Here is a 17,821-nt window from a genome sequence, read left to right as displayed (position 1 = left end):
AATATTTTTCTTGCCCCTGATTTATTTATCAGCAGTATTGACCTCACAATAAACCAGATTCAAGGAATTTACATTGTGGTGCTATAACTTGAAGCAGCAGTAGCGGCAAAATCAATCGGAAAAGGACAACTCATGGTGCTGAAAGTGGGCAAAATCGAGTAAGCATAATTAATTTAAACTGTCTTCATTTTAATTAGCCTTTACTAACCACAAGAGGGCTTTGTGTTGGAGACTATTTCTTCCTATTTAAGAAATAAGAGTTAGGCATATCTGTTTGAAAGACGAAATTAGGCTATATGCTGCTTTATCCATAGATTTTGTCGGTAAATTCCTCCACCCACCATGCACTCTTTAAATAGCCTACCTCTATGTCAATAAAGGGCTGTTAAGTTAAAACCAAGACTCGAAATTGAGTGGGTATGAGAGGGTTAGTTTAGGTTAGTTTAAGATTTTTAAGTAAATAAAAAGTATCCTGTTATATAAAGTGATCTAAAACAGCGCGTTGGTCCGCGAAGCATTATGCTAGAAACAAGCTGTAAAATACCCGGGAAAGACTAGACTCCGATGCATATGAGGATATCATTGTTTCGTTTCTTTGACATTGAGGCTTCAATAGCCGGAGAAGAAAAAAAAAAGTCATTTGCTTGGGAAGTAATCTAATTCTGTCGCTATCAATTTATTAAGCAATTCACTTGCTGTACAATAGAAGATGTTTAAACCCAGACAGCTTTTGGGGAAACACTTTCTCTCGTTGGGTTAAGCCACGGAATAAGAGTAGCCAGCAGTTAAAGCGGCATCGGTAGGACCTACTCTGTCTGGGGTGGAAAGGTCTGTCTGGGGTGGAAAGGTAGGACCTACAAAGGTAGGACCTACTCTGTCTGGGGTGGAAAGGTAGGACCTACTCTGTCTGGGGTGGAAAGGTAGGACCTACTCTGTCTGGGGTGGAAAGGTAGGACCTACTCTGTCTGGGGTGGAAAGGTAGGACCTACTCTGTCTGGGGTGGAAAGGTAGGACCTACTCTGTCTGGGGTGGAAAGGTAGGACCTACACTGTCTGGGGTGGAAAGGTAGGACCTACTCTGCCTGGGGTGGAAAGGTAGGACTACTCTGCCTGGGGTGGAAAGGTAGGACCTACTCTGTCTGGGGTGGAAAGGTAGGACCTACTCTGTCTGGGGTGGAAAGGTAGGACCTACTCTGTCTGGGGTGGAAAGGTAGGACCTACTCTGTCTGGGGTGGAAAGGTAGGACCTACTCTGTCTGGGGTGGAAAGGTAGGACCTACTCTGTCTGGGGTGGAAAGGTAGGACCTACTCTGTCTGGGGTGGAAAGGTAGGACCTACTCTGTCTGGGGTGGAAAGGTAGGACCTACTCTGTCTGGGGTGGAAAGGTAGGACCTACTCTGTCTGGGGTGGAAAGGTAGGACCTACTCTGTCTGGGGTGGAAAGGTAGGACCTACTCTGTCTGGGGTGGAAAGGTAGGACCTACTCTGTCTGGGGTGGAAAGGTAGGACCTACACTGTCTGGAGTGGAAAGGTAGGCCTACTCTGCCTGGGGTGGAAAGGTAGGACTACTCTGTCTGGGGTGGAAAGGGTAGTAGGTAGTACCTATGATAAAAATTACAGACCTCTGCATGCTTTGTAAGTAGGAAAACCTGCAAAATCTGCAGTGTATCAAATACTTGTTCTCCCCACTCCCCACTGTAGGCCTACTCTGTCTGGGGTGGAAAGGTAGGCCTAACTTTTGACTTTTCATATTTAACTACTTGCAAACAGGTACAGTTTCGTTGCAAAAAAGACACACTGTGCGCTATCAAAATTAATGCGTTGCCATGTAACGCTTACACGACGAAGAACAGTTTCTAAAACTGCATAAGGCTCTGATCTGTCCAAGTGAGGGTAAACATGTTCTCTGCTATCCACTTTGTTCTAATTATTATTTTGGGTATAGGGGAGGGTAACTTGTTTTTTTTCAAGTGTTCAGGGAGGGTTTAGGAAAATATATTTTGCTGAAGGAAGGGCCATACATTTTCATTTCAGGGAGGTCCAATTTTCTCCATATAACACTTATTATAAATAATATTCACTCACTTAGTTATAGTTGTTTCAAAATATGTAGATTTTGTTTTTATATGATTTAGTTTCAGAAAACATGCGTGGGAGGCTAGGAGCCTCTCCTGACAGTTTACCAACCAACACAGGATTCCAACTAATTACTGCTATTCCTTTTAAAGGATTTTAGAGAGGGACACAGATTGAGGGGGTCCAGTTGTCTCTGTGATACAAGTGCTCCCTCTAAGACCTAGTTTGACAACAAGTCACGTCAAAATGTGGATCACCATGACAATATGTATATGTGACATCAGTAGATTTATAATTGAACACATTTCTGAAGATTTTACACTATTGTGGAGAGATGTACTGCTTGGATTCTTTACATACGATAGAAATAATCTGAAACATTATGTAATTAATTTCATGATTCTTTTTGCCAAATTTCACATTCACAAATGTAAATTTACAAACAAAAAAACACATTTTCTTACCCTACAAAAATTAAATTGAACTGTATTTTAAGACAGTTAAATACTCTACTAACAAAAAAGCTGTTAGAATTGTAAGTGTATATATGTCCCTTAAGGTCCTTGTGTAATTGTAATGTGATATTGTACCCCATAGCGCGATTGTCCATTGTATATAATCTATATATACTTGTGTTCCCTCATGTACTTTCTGTATTGATTTGTTGTTGATAAAAATAAAAATAATTTTTTAAATAAATACATTTTAAAAAATGTTGTGAGTTCTTCACAGGAATATTCAGAGTACTATTCAAATCTGGCAGAAACAGCAGGAATGATAAAAGCAGAGTTTCTAACTATTTTCAATCAAAGTAGCTGTTTATTTATTTATTTATTTTTTATATATTTTTTTTTAAATTTATTTCAAATCAATACATAAAGTACATGAGGGAACACAAGCATACATAGATTACAAACCATAGACAATCGCGCTAGGGGCGGGGCTGGGGGCTAGGGGGTACAATATCACATTACAATTACACAAGGACCTTAAGGGACATGCATATACTTACAATTCTAACGGCTTTTTTGTTAGTAGAGCATTTAACCGTCTTAAAATACAGTTCAATTTCTTTTTGTAGGGTACGAAAAAATGGTTTTCTGTTTGTAAATTTACATTTGTGTATATGAAATTTGGCCAAAAGAATAATGAAATTAATTACATAAAAATGATTCCGCTTATTTCTATTGTATGTAAAGAATCCAAACAGTACATCTCTCCACAATAATGTAAAATCTTCATAAATGTGTTCAATTATAAACCTACAGATGTCTTGCCACAGTTTTCTTACATGCATACAATGCCAAAAAAGATACACAACTGTTTCTGGGTGGTCATTACAAAAGGTGCAATTTGAGTTGATGTTTTCCTTAAACTTCTTCATATAGTGGTTGGCAGGATAATATTTATGAATAATTTTAAAGGAAACTTCCTTAATTTTGTTAAGGAAAGTAGTTGTTGGTTGCTCCGTTTTTCGCTAGAAGTCGCAAGATGGCGTCATTACGTAAAAATGACGTCACTTTTACACTTACGCTGTCCCTCAGTCTCTCATGCAATGACAAATTCTCCAAAGTAAAAAAAAACATGTTTGAAGGAGAACAAAAAGGAACCGATTAAATAATTAGACAGCACAGAAAAAAAATGTAAGGTAGATAAATGTATATTTTTTTACTTAAAACAAAAAAAAAGATTATTTATGCCTTGGAGAGCTGTGGTTCCATTTAACAACAAGTACCGGATTTAATACATTCGCTCCACTCGCTGCAGCAACGTGGAGAGGACAAGAGGCTAGAGGGGAGAGAGGCTAGGGAGGGTGCAGAGAGTGGCGGGGGAAGGGGCGCAAGTGACCGCTGCACACACACGCGGAGCCTCAGAGAGGGAGCAGACTGCAGAGCAGTAAGTAGATCATTCACAGACTGGCACTCTCTTTTATCTAAATTCTCATTCCCTTCAGGGTGTTTGCAATCACTCTACTCTACATAACTTCATATTTGCCATTGCTGCGGGATATAGGATGGAAATAGACACAGCTAAATGTGACAAACTCCACTATTGGTATTGTGATATGAATTGACATGAGCCTTCATAAGCATTACATAACATTGAGTAAACACAGAGGGGTGAATCATGGTTCCACAGTAAATGCTAATCAGCCCAAACAGCATGAGGAGAACTAAATCACTGACTGTCTTTATTGTATGACTCAGTATTAATGCGAATGTGTTCAGGTAGGGACAGTCACTGACCTACATAACTCAGAGGGAAGACAGACAGACAGAGAGAACTAGACTGGTCACAGAGCAGATGGAGGTGGCAAAACAATAAAACATTCATCCCAAATATCTGCTGTTGGAAGTAAACTGTCTATCTGAGAAATAAAAACTGGCAGTCTGGCACCATTATGGAAAAGTAGAGAAAATCACGCTAGCATTTTAGCAGAATATATTGCTAATCAAATTCCACATTTCTGATATAGTTGTCTACCGTGTACCAATGGGCCAATCAAAGGTGTTAACACAATGTTCAAACATCGGTACTTGGTGAATTTTAAACTGACGTCTTCAGGTCCGTCCCAAGTAAAGTGGTTCAACAAATACCCTTATCAATATGCGCTTATGCACAGGAAATGCATTGCTATTTCCACACGCCAAAACAATAGAAATTTCCTTTCTATAGCACAGACAAAGGGAAACTTACCAGATTTTCTTTGGTCTTCCGATTCGGAAAAGTGAGCAAGGCATGTTGGTATCTTGTGTTTTTATTGTTCTTGTCTAGAGGTTAACTGATAAACACCAGGCTTCTTTACATGATCTCAAAACTGTCATTTGGAAGTTTTAGCAGATTAACTTCCTGCAACAAGTCCTCTTTGTGGGCCTACAAAATAAACAGTACTTTCTGGGAGACCTCTGTCCAAGCCTGCAACGTACATGCAGCCACATGATTTTCCTTGGCTTTGTTAGCGGTTTGTTTTTTCCACATTAGAGAGATGTTGGGAAAGGTCTTTGAGGTTCTTTTGAAAATGACTCACCTCCACCTATTGTTTTTCAGCTGAATATATTGAAGGAAAGCTGATACTAGGTACAACCTGCGTCATTCAACTTTTCTCTGTTTTAGCATTGATTTAATCCCAATTGGCCATGCAGACCAATCCAAGACTGCTATTGAGCTCTAAATTACATTCAGCGAATAAGTATTACTATAGAAATGTAAAAAACCCTGTATTCCCAAATTGTCTTACTGCAGAACATTCTTCCTGATACTGTATCAGGAAGCGGTCCTACTCCCCTCTACTCTAATCTCCTCCTGTGTTCCAGGTAGTGCTGAGTAATGCAGGCCTGGTTTCGACCAGACAGAGAATGGATGCTCCTGAGTGAGTACTCCCACAGGGACTAAGCAGAGAGCCTCTGTCCTGGTGCGGTCACACAGCAAGAGAGAGGGGGGTAGAGGTCGGGCTGACATCCAGTGCAACCCTTCAACCTCCAGGACAGCCAGGGAGAGTTGAGCTCCATCTGCTCCTGTCCGTGTGTCTGCAGTGTCGGTGCCAGGCTCCACATGCCACTCAGCAGCAGAACAGAGCCTTAGCCTTACTTCTCCTGCGCCACCCTGTCCTGCCAACACTGCAGAACAGTTAGGCAGTGCCTTTACTGTGATAATGGGACTTGGGACGGGGAGTGCGGCAGACTGGCTGGGCAGGACGGTGTCCCATGCTGCTCTCCCACTCTATCAGTGGCTCGTGTATTACTTTACTCAGTCTGTGGGATCTCAAGTGAAACTGTTCAAGTTCTTATCATAGAGGCGTCATAGAGGCAGGTGTCATGACCATAGGGGGCACAAGGTCATGTGCCCCCTCAGATTTGTCCTGTTTAAAATTATCCAGATATTTCAGATGTTCAATTAATTACTAAACTTCCTTTTCAAGTGCAGGTTTTATAATTATTTATCAAAATATCTATAAGCTGTATTGCGGAGGTGCCACACTGACTGAACCAAGCAAAGAGTACACCTCCCCTATTTTCCCTAGCAAGTGGTTCTTTGTGCATGTGACAAATAACACTTGAAACTTCCTTCCAAGGAGCAAAGATATGCTAGATAGTCTATGTCTAGTGCGTGCAGACAGTATCGTCAGTGGAGGAGGAGAGAGTGTAGAGTGATACCAGCTCCATACAAACACACAGCATTTGATTTTAGCTGTCGATGATGGGCAGGATTCGCAGGAGGTATATTTGTAAATTAATTGTTTGTAAATTAATCAAGCTATGTAGCCTATTTAAGCCTTCTTGGTGAATAAATACAACCAATATGCTTTATTGTTTCTCTGTAATACTAGCCACCTAGCAATTTTCTGAAGTTGGCTTTAGCTAGCCAGCTAGATAGGTTTCCAATATCCCAACCTGATAACTAGCTACCAAGCCATTTCAGGCTATCAATAAAGTAGCATGTCTAACTATCTTAGCAGGCATGCCTGCTGGTTAGTTTGTTAAGCTTTAGAAAAGCAAGCAAGTACTAAATGTACTGAATAAGACTCATATTCCTTTCAATCTTTTACCCAGATTTTAGCAGAGAAGCATATTTAGGGTTGCGCTACTATATACCAGCGTGGCAGTTATACTAAACTCCTAAGGCATAGAAGTTCTCAAAGAATCAATGTGCATCATTCATTAAAATTACAATGAGGTAAAGAGGTATGCTTAGATAGACTATGCAGATTTTTTTTTTTACATAGAATTGTGCATAATGACCATCCTCACGTACTTTGTGCCCCTTCTAAAATAATGGGTGCATGACGCCTGAGTACTAGTGTCTCACAAACAGAATGTCCTGTGGAGAGACAAAAGCCTTACTCTGTGGAAATCATTCACCTGTATACAGGGCTCTAGGGTGCGACCAATTTGGTCACATATCTGACAAAACATTTTTGCTGTGAGACCAGTACCTTTATTTTGGGAGCACCATGTGACAAAAAAAAAAGAATCCAATATGTCAGGTAGCTTATTGGTTAGAGTGTTGGGCTAGTAACAGAAAGGTTGCTGGTTCCAATACCGAGCTGTCAAGGTGAAACATCTGTCAATGCTCGTAGAGACCCATAGACTTCAAGGCATTGCACAAACACAAGTTAGCATTGGCTTGCAAAACTACTGTCTAACTTCCTTCATACTGGACACAGAGGTAAAAATAGTATCCAAATGTTCATCTGACTCTGGGTAAATATAAACAGTATCCATTTAACCCTAATTTGCTCTAGGGGCACTGTACTACTATGACTGACTGACTGTGTAAAACAACACATTTCATTGCACCTATCCGGTGTATGACAATAAAACATATATTATTCACTGCTCAAACAAGATACACTGTTTACAAATAATAACCAATCATAAAGCTTCAAATTTTTAAATATAGCTATTTAAACCAATCAAACGCCAGGCACACAGCCAGTCCCTTTTCATGCAAACATTCCCTCGGAACTGTGAGCTAAGTAATGGCATGAGCTAGCTAGCAAGAACAACAACAATGAAGTGCGGTGTAACTGAATCTTTCTTTGACAAAAAACAAATGATGAAAATTATCAACCACAACCAGAAGATGATGATGACACTGTCGGAGATGCTGCTACATATCCATCTCCTCAGAAAAAGAAAAAGCTCTACCTGTTCCGAGAGGGGTAGCTTTGCGAATTCAAGTAGCTAAGGAGGGACAAAATTAGCAACACAATGTTCTGTGAGTACTGTCGAAAGTGTGGAGTAATATAAGCAGGAAGACTTATTTTGCCACTGGCCACAGCAACCTAAACCACTTAAGCCAAAAGCACATCAAGTGCATCGGGACAGGGGCTGGAGCAACATCGCTACGTCTACTAGCTACCAGCAGTATTTGACAGGCAACAGGTGACAGCCCAAGCTGGTCAACAGGCAGAGCTAGAGATGACATTTTACACCGCTTACTGCATTACCAAAGAGTAGATGGCTTTTACCAAATTCAGACCCATGTTACTCACCCAGAAAAAAACATTTATGACAAATCAACTCCACACTTGGAAACGTGATGTCCTGTGCAAACATTATTGCTACTATACGGGAAGAGGGTTAGTGTTATCCCGGTTCCTTAGGACGTCCAAACCCTAAAAGCTAGTTGATTTATTAGCTACATTCTAGATCTAAGAAATCGATTAGTCATTGTGAGAGGAGACTAAACATGTATTTCATTAAGTGTCAGTTCATAGTCAGCTTGTTGCTTTTTTACAACATTCATTTTATTACATAGTTTTGTATTATGTTTATTATTATTATCATCTGTTCGCTAAATGCAGTAATGTATAACAGTTTCCAGTTGCACTTAAATACAATAAAAGTTATTTTAATCACCTATATACATATTATTTTGCACTTTTGAATACAATCAATCTTCTGTTTTGTACGTTACATTTGTCTGTCCAAAACTAATAATCTATGGGTGCGTTCGTAAATTCACGCTGGAGTGCCAGAGAATGCTCAGTGTGTGGTCCTAAATTCCTAAATTCAGAGCTTTGCCAGATGGCTCTCGGAGCGTTTAGAGCGCACTCTGGACGCTCTGACCGAGGAGTAGGGTTGATCCGAGCGTTCTGACAACAACGGCAGTCTAACACCCAAGCTAACTGGCTAAAGTTAGCTAGCTATTTCCAGACATAAATTAGAGAACACCCCACTCTAACCATTTTACTCACTGTAGCAGAGCTGGTTAGGCTGTTTTCATGTTATCCAGAGCGTTGGTGACTGTAACTGTGCTTCTGTCAACAATTTAATTATGCTTTTTTTGCCAATGTTTACTGACACCGGCCATATTCAACGGGTGTTGAACGTTCCTAAATTCATCAGTTATTCTGTGCTCTGGCACACTCAGACGAGAGTGCTCTGAAATCGGAGTAGATAGCCAGAGTGAATTTATGAACACGCCCTAAATAAATAGGTTTGTTGTTGCACTTTTGAATACAATTATTCAAAGTAGTTTTTATTCTGTCTTTCCCACTCTCTTGTGATGCGTTCTACATAATCAAGGTAACAACTGATGAAAATTGAGAATGACAGGACAGTCATTTTCAGTGAAAATAGTATTTTTTTCTGGTGCTCCTAAATTTTGTCTGGTGCTCCTTACTTTTTGAAGTTAGGCACAACCGTGCTATCAATGAGAACAGTTCATTTCGAGCCCTGCCTGTATGTATCCTTCACATACAATAAGTTGTCCTTAAATTGCAGTGTAACTGATACTACATGATGCAGAATCAGAAGAAGAGGAACTCACCATATGCTTCTGGCCCTGGAGAAAGTCTTGTCCACTCTGAAAAGAGAGAGAGAGGTGAGAGTTAGTCTAGCTGCTGCCTCTATTATCCATTTACTGTAATAATGTTTAATACTGTCCTTGTGATCCACAGTTATAGAATAGATGTCTAAAACTGACATTTGTACCAATGCTGCTTCTCACAATCCAGCTTTCTCAATCTATTTTAATCAACCACTGTAATGTGGGGTAACCCAAGAGACAAGAGCACTGGCACCAACATGAATAGTTAATGTTTTTTTGTTTTCTAACAAAGAGAGACAGTGCTATACATAAGGTATTCTATTGATCTCACAGGGAGTACAGCAGTCTGCTTGGCTACACAATACATTGCTTTTAAGTTTGAGCTGAGAAAAAGGATGGTGTACAGCACTACTTCAGTTCAGTAAACATGGCCATTTCAGCTCAGTGCCGTAAACACTATAATACAGAAAATGCGTTGGGGAGTAGCAGTTAATCTAAATAACTAAGTGGCACTTGTAGGGATCGGTGCCAGTCCTGAATTTCCTGACACAAACTCCACTTGTTCCATTACTGAATGCAGGGTGCACCCGTCTTTCAAACAAAGCATGCTCGCATGACCAGGACTTCCTAAAGACCTCCTGAGCTTCATGTGACTTTTTGAAACCAGTGGTGTTCATATGGCTCTAGTCATATGATCAAATGATACACCGTGGATGTGAATTAAATCAACTGCCAGCCTGTGATTCTCAATTTATGTCAGTAGATGGTACAATGGGACTTGGTACACAAACACATTTTTTGATCTGGCCCAGTCTTACTTTTGGACTCCTACAGTCTATTCTCCAGGACCTCCAGGACTAGCATGACTAAGGAGTTGGTGCTCTGTAGTGATTGTTGGGAACTAGTGAGTGGGATGTTTAAGATGTCTAAACGACCTCCTACAGCTGTCTCCTCTACTGTGGATCTGATCTCACGCTAATGTTTCCCCCCTACTGGGATGACAGTCCATGATCAGATGTCCAGGGTCACATCCCAAATGGCACCCTATTCCCTATATAGTATGCTACTTTTCACCAGGGCCCATATGACTGGACAAAAAAAGTGCACTATGTAGGGAATAGGGTGCCATTTTGGGACTTTTTTGGGACTCCACCCAGACTCCCAGTGGAGTTTCAGGAATCCAGGCCTCTTACTCATCTTTCCATGGATCTCTGTCTATTCTGTCACCAGGAATCGTCTGCATTTTCTATGGACTCACAACCCAACTTACATCCCAGGAATCCCAATACCATTACTGGAAATAGAGCTGGTATGAACATTCTGATGGTTGACCTCTTTGCATCACAAGATAGGCCTAAAATGCCTTCAAAAAGTATTCACACCCCTTGACTTTTTCCACATTTTCTTGTGTTAAAGTGGGATTAAAATGTCAGTTTTTTGTCAAAGATCTACACAAAATACTCATGTCAAAATGAAAGAAGAATTAAATATATTTTTTTAATTAAATGGTCAAATGAAACACTAATATTTTATTAGATAAGTATTCTACCCCGAGTCAATACATGTCAGAATCACCTTTGGAAGCCATTACAGCTTTCTGGGTAAGTCTCTTAAGAACTTTGCCAACCTGGATTGTACAATATTTGCCCATTATTCTTTTTAAATTATTCAAGCTCTGTCAAGTTGGTTGTTGATCATTGCTAGATAGTCATTTTCAAGTCTTGCGATAGATTTTCAAGCCGATTTAACTAGGCCACTCAGAAACATTCAATGTTGTCTTGGCAAGTAACTCCAGTGTATATCTGGCCTTGTGTTTTAGGTTATATTCCTGCTGAAAGATGGAGTTGTCTGATGGAAAGCAGACTGAACCAGGTTTTCATCTAGGACTTTGCCTGGGCTTAGCTCTATTATTTTTATCCTCAAACTCCCTAGTCCTTACAGATGACAAGCATATCCATAACATGATGCAGCCACCACCATGCTTGAAAATTTGAGGAGTGGTACTCAGTAATGTGTTGTATTGGATTTGCCCCAAACATAACACTTTGTATTCAGGACAAAAAGTACATTTCCTTGCCACATTTTTTTCAGTATGACTTTGTTGCTAACAGGATGCATGTTTTGGAATATTTTTATTCTGTACAGGCATCCTTCTTTTCACTCTGTCAATTAGATTAGTATAATGGAGTAACTACAATGTTGATCCATCATCAGTTCTCCTATCACAGCCATTTAACTCTAACTGGTTTAAAATCCCCATTGGCCTCATGGTGAAATCCCTGAGGGGTTTCCTTCCTCTCTGTCAACTGAGTTAGGAAGGACGCCTGTATCTTTGTAGTGACTGGGTGTATTGATACACCATCCAAAATGTAATTAATAACAAATGGATGTACAATGTCTGCTTTATTTTTTTTACATATCTACCAATAGGTGCCCTTCTTTGCGAGGCATTGGAAAACCTCCCTGGACTGTCATTGAATCTGTGCTTGAAATTCTGCCCCTTCACTTTTACCAAATTTTGTTATGTTACAGCTTTATTCTAAAATGGATTCAAAGAAAAAAATCCTCAATCTACACACAATACCCCATAACGACAAAGTAAGTATTCAGACCCTTAGCTATGAGAGCTCAGGTGCATCCTGTTCCCATTGATCATCCTTGAGATGTTTATACAACTTGATTGGAGTCCACCTATGGTAAATTCCTTTCATTGGATATGATTTGGAAAGTCACACATCTGTCCATATAAATGTCCCACAATTGACAGTGCACGTCAGAGCAAAAACCAAGCCATGCGGTTGAAAGAATTGTCTGTAGAACCCCGAGACAGGATTGTATCGAGGCACAGATCTGTGGAAGGGTACCAAAACATTTCTGCAGCATTGAAGGTCCCCAAGAACACAGTGGCCTCCATCATTATTAAATGGAAGAAGTTTGGAACCACCAAGATTCTTTCTATACCTGGCCACCCAGCCAAACTGAGAAATCGGGGGAGAAAGGCCTTGGTCAGTGAGGTGACCAAGAACCCGATGGTCACTCTGACAGAGCTCCAGAGTTCCTCTGTGGAGATGGGAGAACCTTCCAGAAGGACAACCATCTCTGCAGCACTCCACCAATCAGGCATTTATGGTAGAGTGGCTAGACGGAAGCCACTCCTCAGTAAATGGCACGACAGCCCGGTTGGAGTTTTCCATAAGGCACCTAAAGACACTCAGACCATGAGAAACAAGATTCTATGGTCTGATGAAACCAAGATTGAACTCTTTGGCCTGAATGTCAAGAGTCACATCTGGAGGAAACCTGGCACCATCCCTACCCGTGAAGCATGGTGGTGGCAGCATTATGCTGTAGGGATGTTTTTCAGTGGCAGGGACTGGGAGACTAGTCAGGATCGAGGGAAAGCTGAACAGAGCAAAGTACAGAGAGATCTTTGGTGAAAACCTGCTCCAGAGCGCTCAGGACCTCAGACTGGGGTGACAGTACACCTTCCAACAGTACAACAACCCTAAGCATACAGCCAAGACAACACAGGAGTGGCTTCGGGACAAGTCTCTGAATGTCCTTGAGTTGCCCAGCCAGAGCCCGGACTTGAACCCGATTGAACATCTCTGGAGAGACCTGAAAATAGCTGTGCAGCGACACTCCCCATCCAACCTGACAGAGCTTGAGAGGATCTGCAGAGAAGAATGGGAGACACTCCCCAAATACAGGTGTGCCAAGCTTGTAGCATAATACCCAAGATGACTCAAGGCTGTAATCGCTGTCAAAGGTGCTTCAACAAAGTATCGAGTAAAGGGTCTGAATAATTGTGTAAACATTTGTTAGTTTTTAATAAATCTGCAAACATTTATAAAAATCGGTTTTCACTTTATAATTACGTGGTATTGTGTGTAAATTGATGAGGACATGTTTTTTTATTTGATCAATTTTAGAATAAGGCTGTAACATACATTTTTGGGGGAAAAGTCAAGGTGTCTAAATACTCTCCGAATGCACTGTACAGCATGTGTTGGGTACAGAGATGGGGTAGTTATTCAAAAATCATGTTAAACACCATTATTGCACATGCAACTTATCTGATTTGTTAAGCAACTTTTTACTACTGAAGTCATTTAGGCTTGCCATAACAAATAGGTTGAATACTTATTGACTCAAGACATTTCAGCTTTTAATTTCTAAAACATAATTCCATTTTGACTTACACACAATCTACAGTTAATCCATTTTAAATGCAGACTAACACAACAAATTGTGGAAAAATTCAAGGGTTGTGAATACTTTCTGAAGGCACTGTATATATCACTTGAGCCAGACTTGTTTTTTGTACAAACTGCAAGCAAAAACAAACAAATCAATCAATGTCATGCACACCGTTTTCACCTCCAGCCTTGTCTATAGGCTCAATCTTTCAGCAAAACTCAAAGGTTTTTCAAGGATGAATGGACACAACAGGCATTTTTCCACTGGAAATACTGCACTAACTGTAAGTCACTCTAGCTAAATGACTAAAATGCATGTAAATATAGACATGGTTGATTAAAATACTGATGTCACGGAATAGGATACAGTGTTACTTCCACTGTAACGATGTGCGCTGAGAGTCAGGAAGCAACTTCATGGAGTGAGTGATTTAATCAATAAACAAAACATAATACGAAACACGAACAACGCACAGACATGAAACAATAAAGAAACCAAAGAGTTACATATAGGGCAGGTAATCAAGGAGGTGATGGAGTCCAGGTGAGTGTCATTATGTGTGTAACCATGGTGACAGGTGTGCACCATAATGAGCCTGGTGACCTAGAGGCCCGGAGAGGGAGCACACGCAATATCCACAGCCTTATTTAATCATGTACTGATATTTTGTTCCATTTGAGGAAAGACCCATGTGGTCACTTTACAGAACTAATAAAATCCTTAAAGCAACTACCTCTTTCTCAGAATATACTGCCTCGCCTCCCGCGTGGCGCAGCGGTCTAAGCCTGGGTTCAATCCCAGGCTGTCACAGCTGGCCGCGACCGGGAGACCCATGAGGCGGCGCACAATTGGCCCAGCATCTTCCGGGTTAGGGGAGGGTTTGGCCGGCCTGGATGTCCTTGTCCCATCGTGCTCTAGCGACTCCTTGTGGCGGCCCAGGCCTATGCACGCTGACTTCGGTCGCCAGTTGTACAGTGTTTCCTCCATCATATTGGTGCAACAGAGTCGTGTTTTGGAGGACGCATGGCTCTTGACCTTCGCCTCTCCCAAGTCCGTACGGGAGTTGCAGCGATGAGACAACACCGTAACTACTAATTGGATATCAAGAAATTGGGGTGAAAAAGGTACAAAAAGAAAAGAAAAAGAAAGAAAATATAGCCTCACTAAGGGGAAAGGGACAATAATCCAGAGGGGTAAGATGATTGGTAAAGGTACTTTCACTAATCACTGTCCTTCTCATTCTTAAAGGAGGACTATTGTCATGTTGTGACAATAGTCCTGAGGGTGCTCTATGCCTGACATGTGTGCTGTAGTTATAACAGTGTATACAGTACAAAAAATACATACATTTCCTTTGGTAGAATAAATTATTTTAAACTGCTTGGAAGGAGTAAGCATTAACTGCATCGGGATAGTATGTTAAGAATTGTAGTGCAGGCTTCATGAGCATCACAAGCATAATATTTTCCAATCTTTAAAAATTGTGGGTCCCACCCATTCTCAGGTTGCCTGGAATTCCCATAAAATGAAATCAAGCCAGGGTGCGGTTAGATTCTTGGTCAATGCAGGCTCCAACCTAAAATACCTGCTGGGAATATGTTCTGTCCTGTTCTATTTTCCATCAGAAAGGGGGTTGCTCAGCTTAACAATGTGAGGAGACGAACATGGGTTGCAAAGCTAGTGCAAACACAAGCTTTGGTTCACTTCAAAACAAGACTCTGACCTCTCTCTAAACACTAAGCTACACACTGTCAAACATGTCGCTAGGCCTACACTAAATATTTGTTAGGCAACATTTGACAAACTGAAGAAGACATGTTGACAGATAAGGACATGAAGCTGCTCATTTTCATTCTTGTTATTGAAGTGTGAGGTGTATGGAGGGGGTGTGAGTGTTTGTGTACATAGCGTGTACTTATGTAGTGTAAGGTGTAGCCTACTTTACTTGACAGGATAATTGCCCTAGTTTTATTAACTGGGTTGAGGGTGAGGCCAATACAAAGGGAATGAGAAACTACTCTGGAGAAGAAACTGTAAACATTTGTTTACTATCATAAATGAAAATACTCGTATTAATATATGATAACATTATAGCTGACATAAGGCTATCATTATGTTGGAGGTATAATGTTATCAACTGAAAAAGTGTAAATGTTCCCACAATAATGAAACCTGACCTTTTATCTGATTCAATATCACTGCTACCAGCACAGAGTGGAATTCCACTAGCAACACAAAGCTAGCCTTACCTTGGGCTGGGTTTCGAATAGAAAAGTGCTGACACTAAATCACATGTGTCAAACGCATTCCACTGAGGGCCAAGTGTCTGCGGGTGTTTGCTCCTCCCTTGTACTTGATTTATGAATTAAGGTCACTGATTAGTAAGGAACTCCACTCACCTGGTTGTCTAGGTCTTAACTGACACTAGGCCCTCCATGGAATGAGTTTGACACCCATGCACTAAATGGTGATACGTAGCCTTCACCTTTATCAGCAGGACAACAGTACTTTCTGTTTGTCTCTCTGACTCCGAGCAGGATGGAGTGTTTTTGGCAAGGCAGCATATGCATTATAATACGAGTCTGAGTCATACTGTATTTTCACATTCTCAGCCCGTTTGCCTGGCCATGTCCAACCTAACACGCTTTGCACCACATGGCCCCCAAGCAAAGATGTACTGTGGCTTTAGTTAAGTCTCTTGTTAAAGTAAGAAGTCATGGTACTGTGGCTTTAGTTAAGTCTCTTGTTAAAGTAAGAAGTCATGGTTGAGTAGAGCTCAGGTAAATACACACATGGACTGCAGATCTGCAGGTGGTGTGAAACAGCTAAGAGGGTGAAAAATACACCTGATCCAAGCAAGAATACTGTTTCTTCATGCCTCTCCTCCACAGTTCGGTATCTTAACCCAATGAGTCCCACCATCATGCTGGTGTGATTTAGGACTTCTAAACCGTCTAAAACATGGGTTGTACCATTAGATTTGTATATTTCTAGCATCTGTTGGTACCAACCAGTGGTACAGTTCAAGTCAGAAGTTTACATACACCTTAGCCAAATACATTTAAACTCAGTTTTTCAAAATTCCTGACAAATAATCCTAGTAAAAATTCCCTGTCGTGTCAGTTAGGAACATCACTGTATTTTAAGAATGTGAAATGTCAGAAAAATAGTAGAGAGTGATTTATTTCAGCTTTTATTTCTTTCATCACATTTCCAGTGGAACAGAAGTTTACATACACTCAAATAGTATTTGGTAGCATTGCCTTTAAAATGGTTTAACCTGGGTCAAACATTTCAGGTAGCCTTCCACAAGCTTCCCACAATAAGTTGGGTGAATTTTGGCCCATTCCTCCTGAGAGCTAGTGTAACTGAGTCAGGTTTGTAGGCCTCCTTGCTCGCACACGCTTTTTCAGTTCTGCCCACAAATTGTCTATAGGGTTGAGGTCAGGGCTTTGTGATGGCCACTCCAATACCTTGACTTTGCTGTCCTTAAGCTATTTTTCCACAACTTTGGAAGTATGCATAGGGTCATTGTCCAGATGGAAGACCCATTTGCGACCAAGCTTTAACTTCCTGACTGATGTCTTGAGGTGTTGCTTCAATATATCCAAATAATTTTCCTGCATCATGATGTCATCTATTTTCTGAAGTGCACCAGTCCCTCCTGCAGCAATTTTTTTTCTGAGGATTTGGCTGATTTCTTTTAGATTTTCCCATGATGTCAAGCAAAGAGGCACTGAGTTTGAAGGTAGGCCTTGAAATACATCCACAGGTACACCTCCAATTGACTCAAATTATGTCAATTAACCTATCAGAAGCTTCTAAAGCCAATACATAATTCTCTGGAATTTTCCAAGCTGTTTAAAGGCAACTTAGTGTATGTAAACTTCTGACCCAATGGAATTGTGATACAGTGAAATATAAGTGAAATAATCTGTCTGTAAACAATTGTTGTAAAAATGACTTGTCATTCACAAAGTAGATGTCCTAACCGACTTGCCAAAACTATAGTTTGTTAACAAGAAATTTGTGGAGTGGTTGAAAAACGAGTTTTAATGACTCCAACCTAAGTGTATGTAAACTTCTGACTTCAACTGTATGTGTGATTAGTGGGGGCTTAGCAAGAGCGGTGTTTGTGAGACAAGGGCGGATCCCGAAGGGGCCCGGGGAAGGTTCTTTTTTTTTTTACAAAAACATCTGTAGAGTCAGAATGGTTTGAGCTACAAACTACTCAAATCTATGAAAAGCTGAGACTCCCACGAACATGCACGTG

The 17,821-nt window shown here is 40.7% G+C and overlaps 1 protein-coding gene and 1 long non-coding RNA gene across 13 annotated transcripts in view; one reads left to right on the top strand and one right to left on the bottom strand.

Annotated features, from left to right (window-relative positions):
- LOC112221920 (rap1 GTPase-activating protein 1) overlaps window positions 1-17,821 on the bottom strand; it is a 113,681-nt gene that overhangs the window by 58,719 nt on the left and 37,141 nt on the right. For 11 of the 12 annotated variants that reach the window (XM_042303841.1, XM_042303830.1, XM_042303832.1 and 8 more), the window contains exon 2: window positions 9,349-9,384. Coding sequence is in view for 11 of the 12 variants with exons in the window: in XM_042303830.1 (XP_042159764.1) it covers window positions 9,349-9,384 (36 nt within the window). In the remaining variant the exon portion in view is untranslated. Of the gene's footprint in view, window positions 1-4,770; window positions 4,978-9,348; window positions 9,385-17,821 lie in introns of those variants that run through there. The other variant, XM_042303834.1, reaches the window with a different exon arrangement.
- Window positions 3,553-6,376, top strand: LOC121840441. The gene is made up of 2 exons (XR_006079631.1): window positions 3,553-3,969; window positions 5,388-6,376. It is a non-coding gene; the product is annotated as an uncharacterized LOC121840441 (long non-coding RNA).

The sequence above is a fragment of the Oncorhynchus tshawytscha genome, linkage group LG22 (assembly GCF_018296145.1).
Source record: "Oncorhynchus tshawytscha isolate Ot180627B linkage group LG22, Otsh_v2.0, whole genome shotgun sequence".
Taxonomy (NCBI): domain Eukaryota; kingdom Metazoa; phylum Chordata; class Actinopteri; order Salmoniformes; family Salmonidae; genus Oncorhynchus; species Oncorhynchus tshawytscha.
Note: the sequence above shows the minus strand (reverse complement) of the source record. Positions and strands in the feature narration are given on the sequence as shown.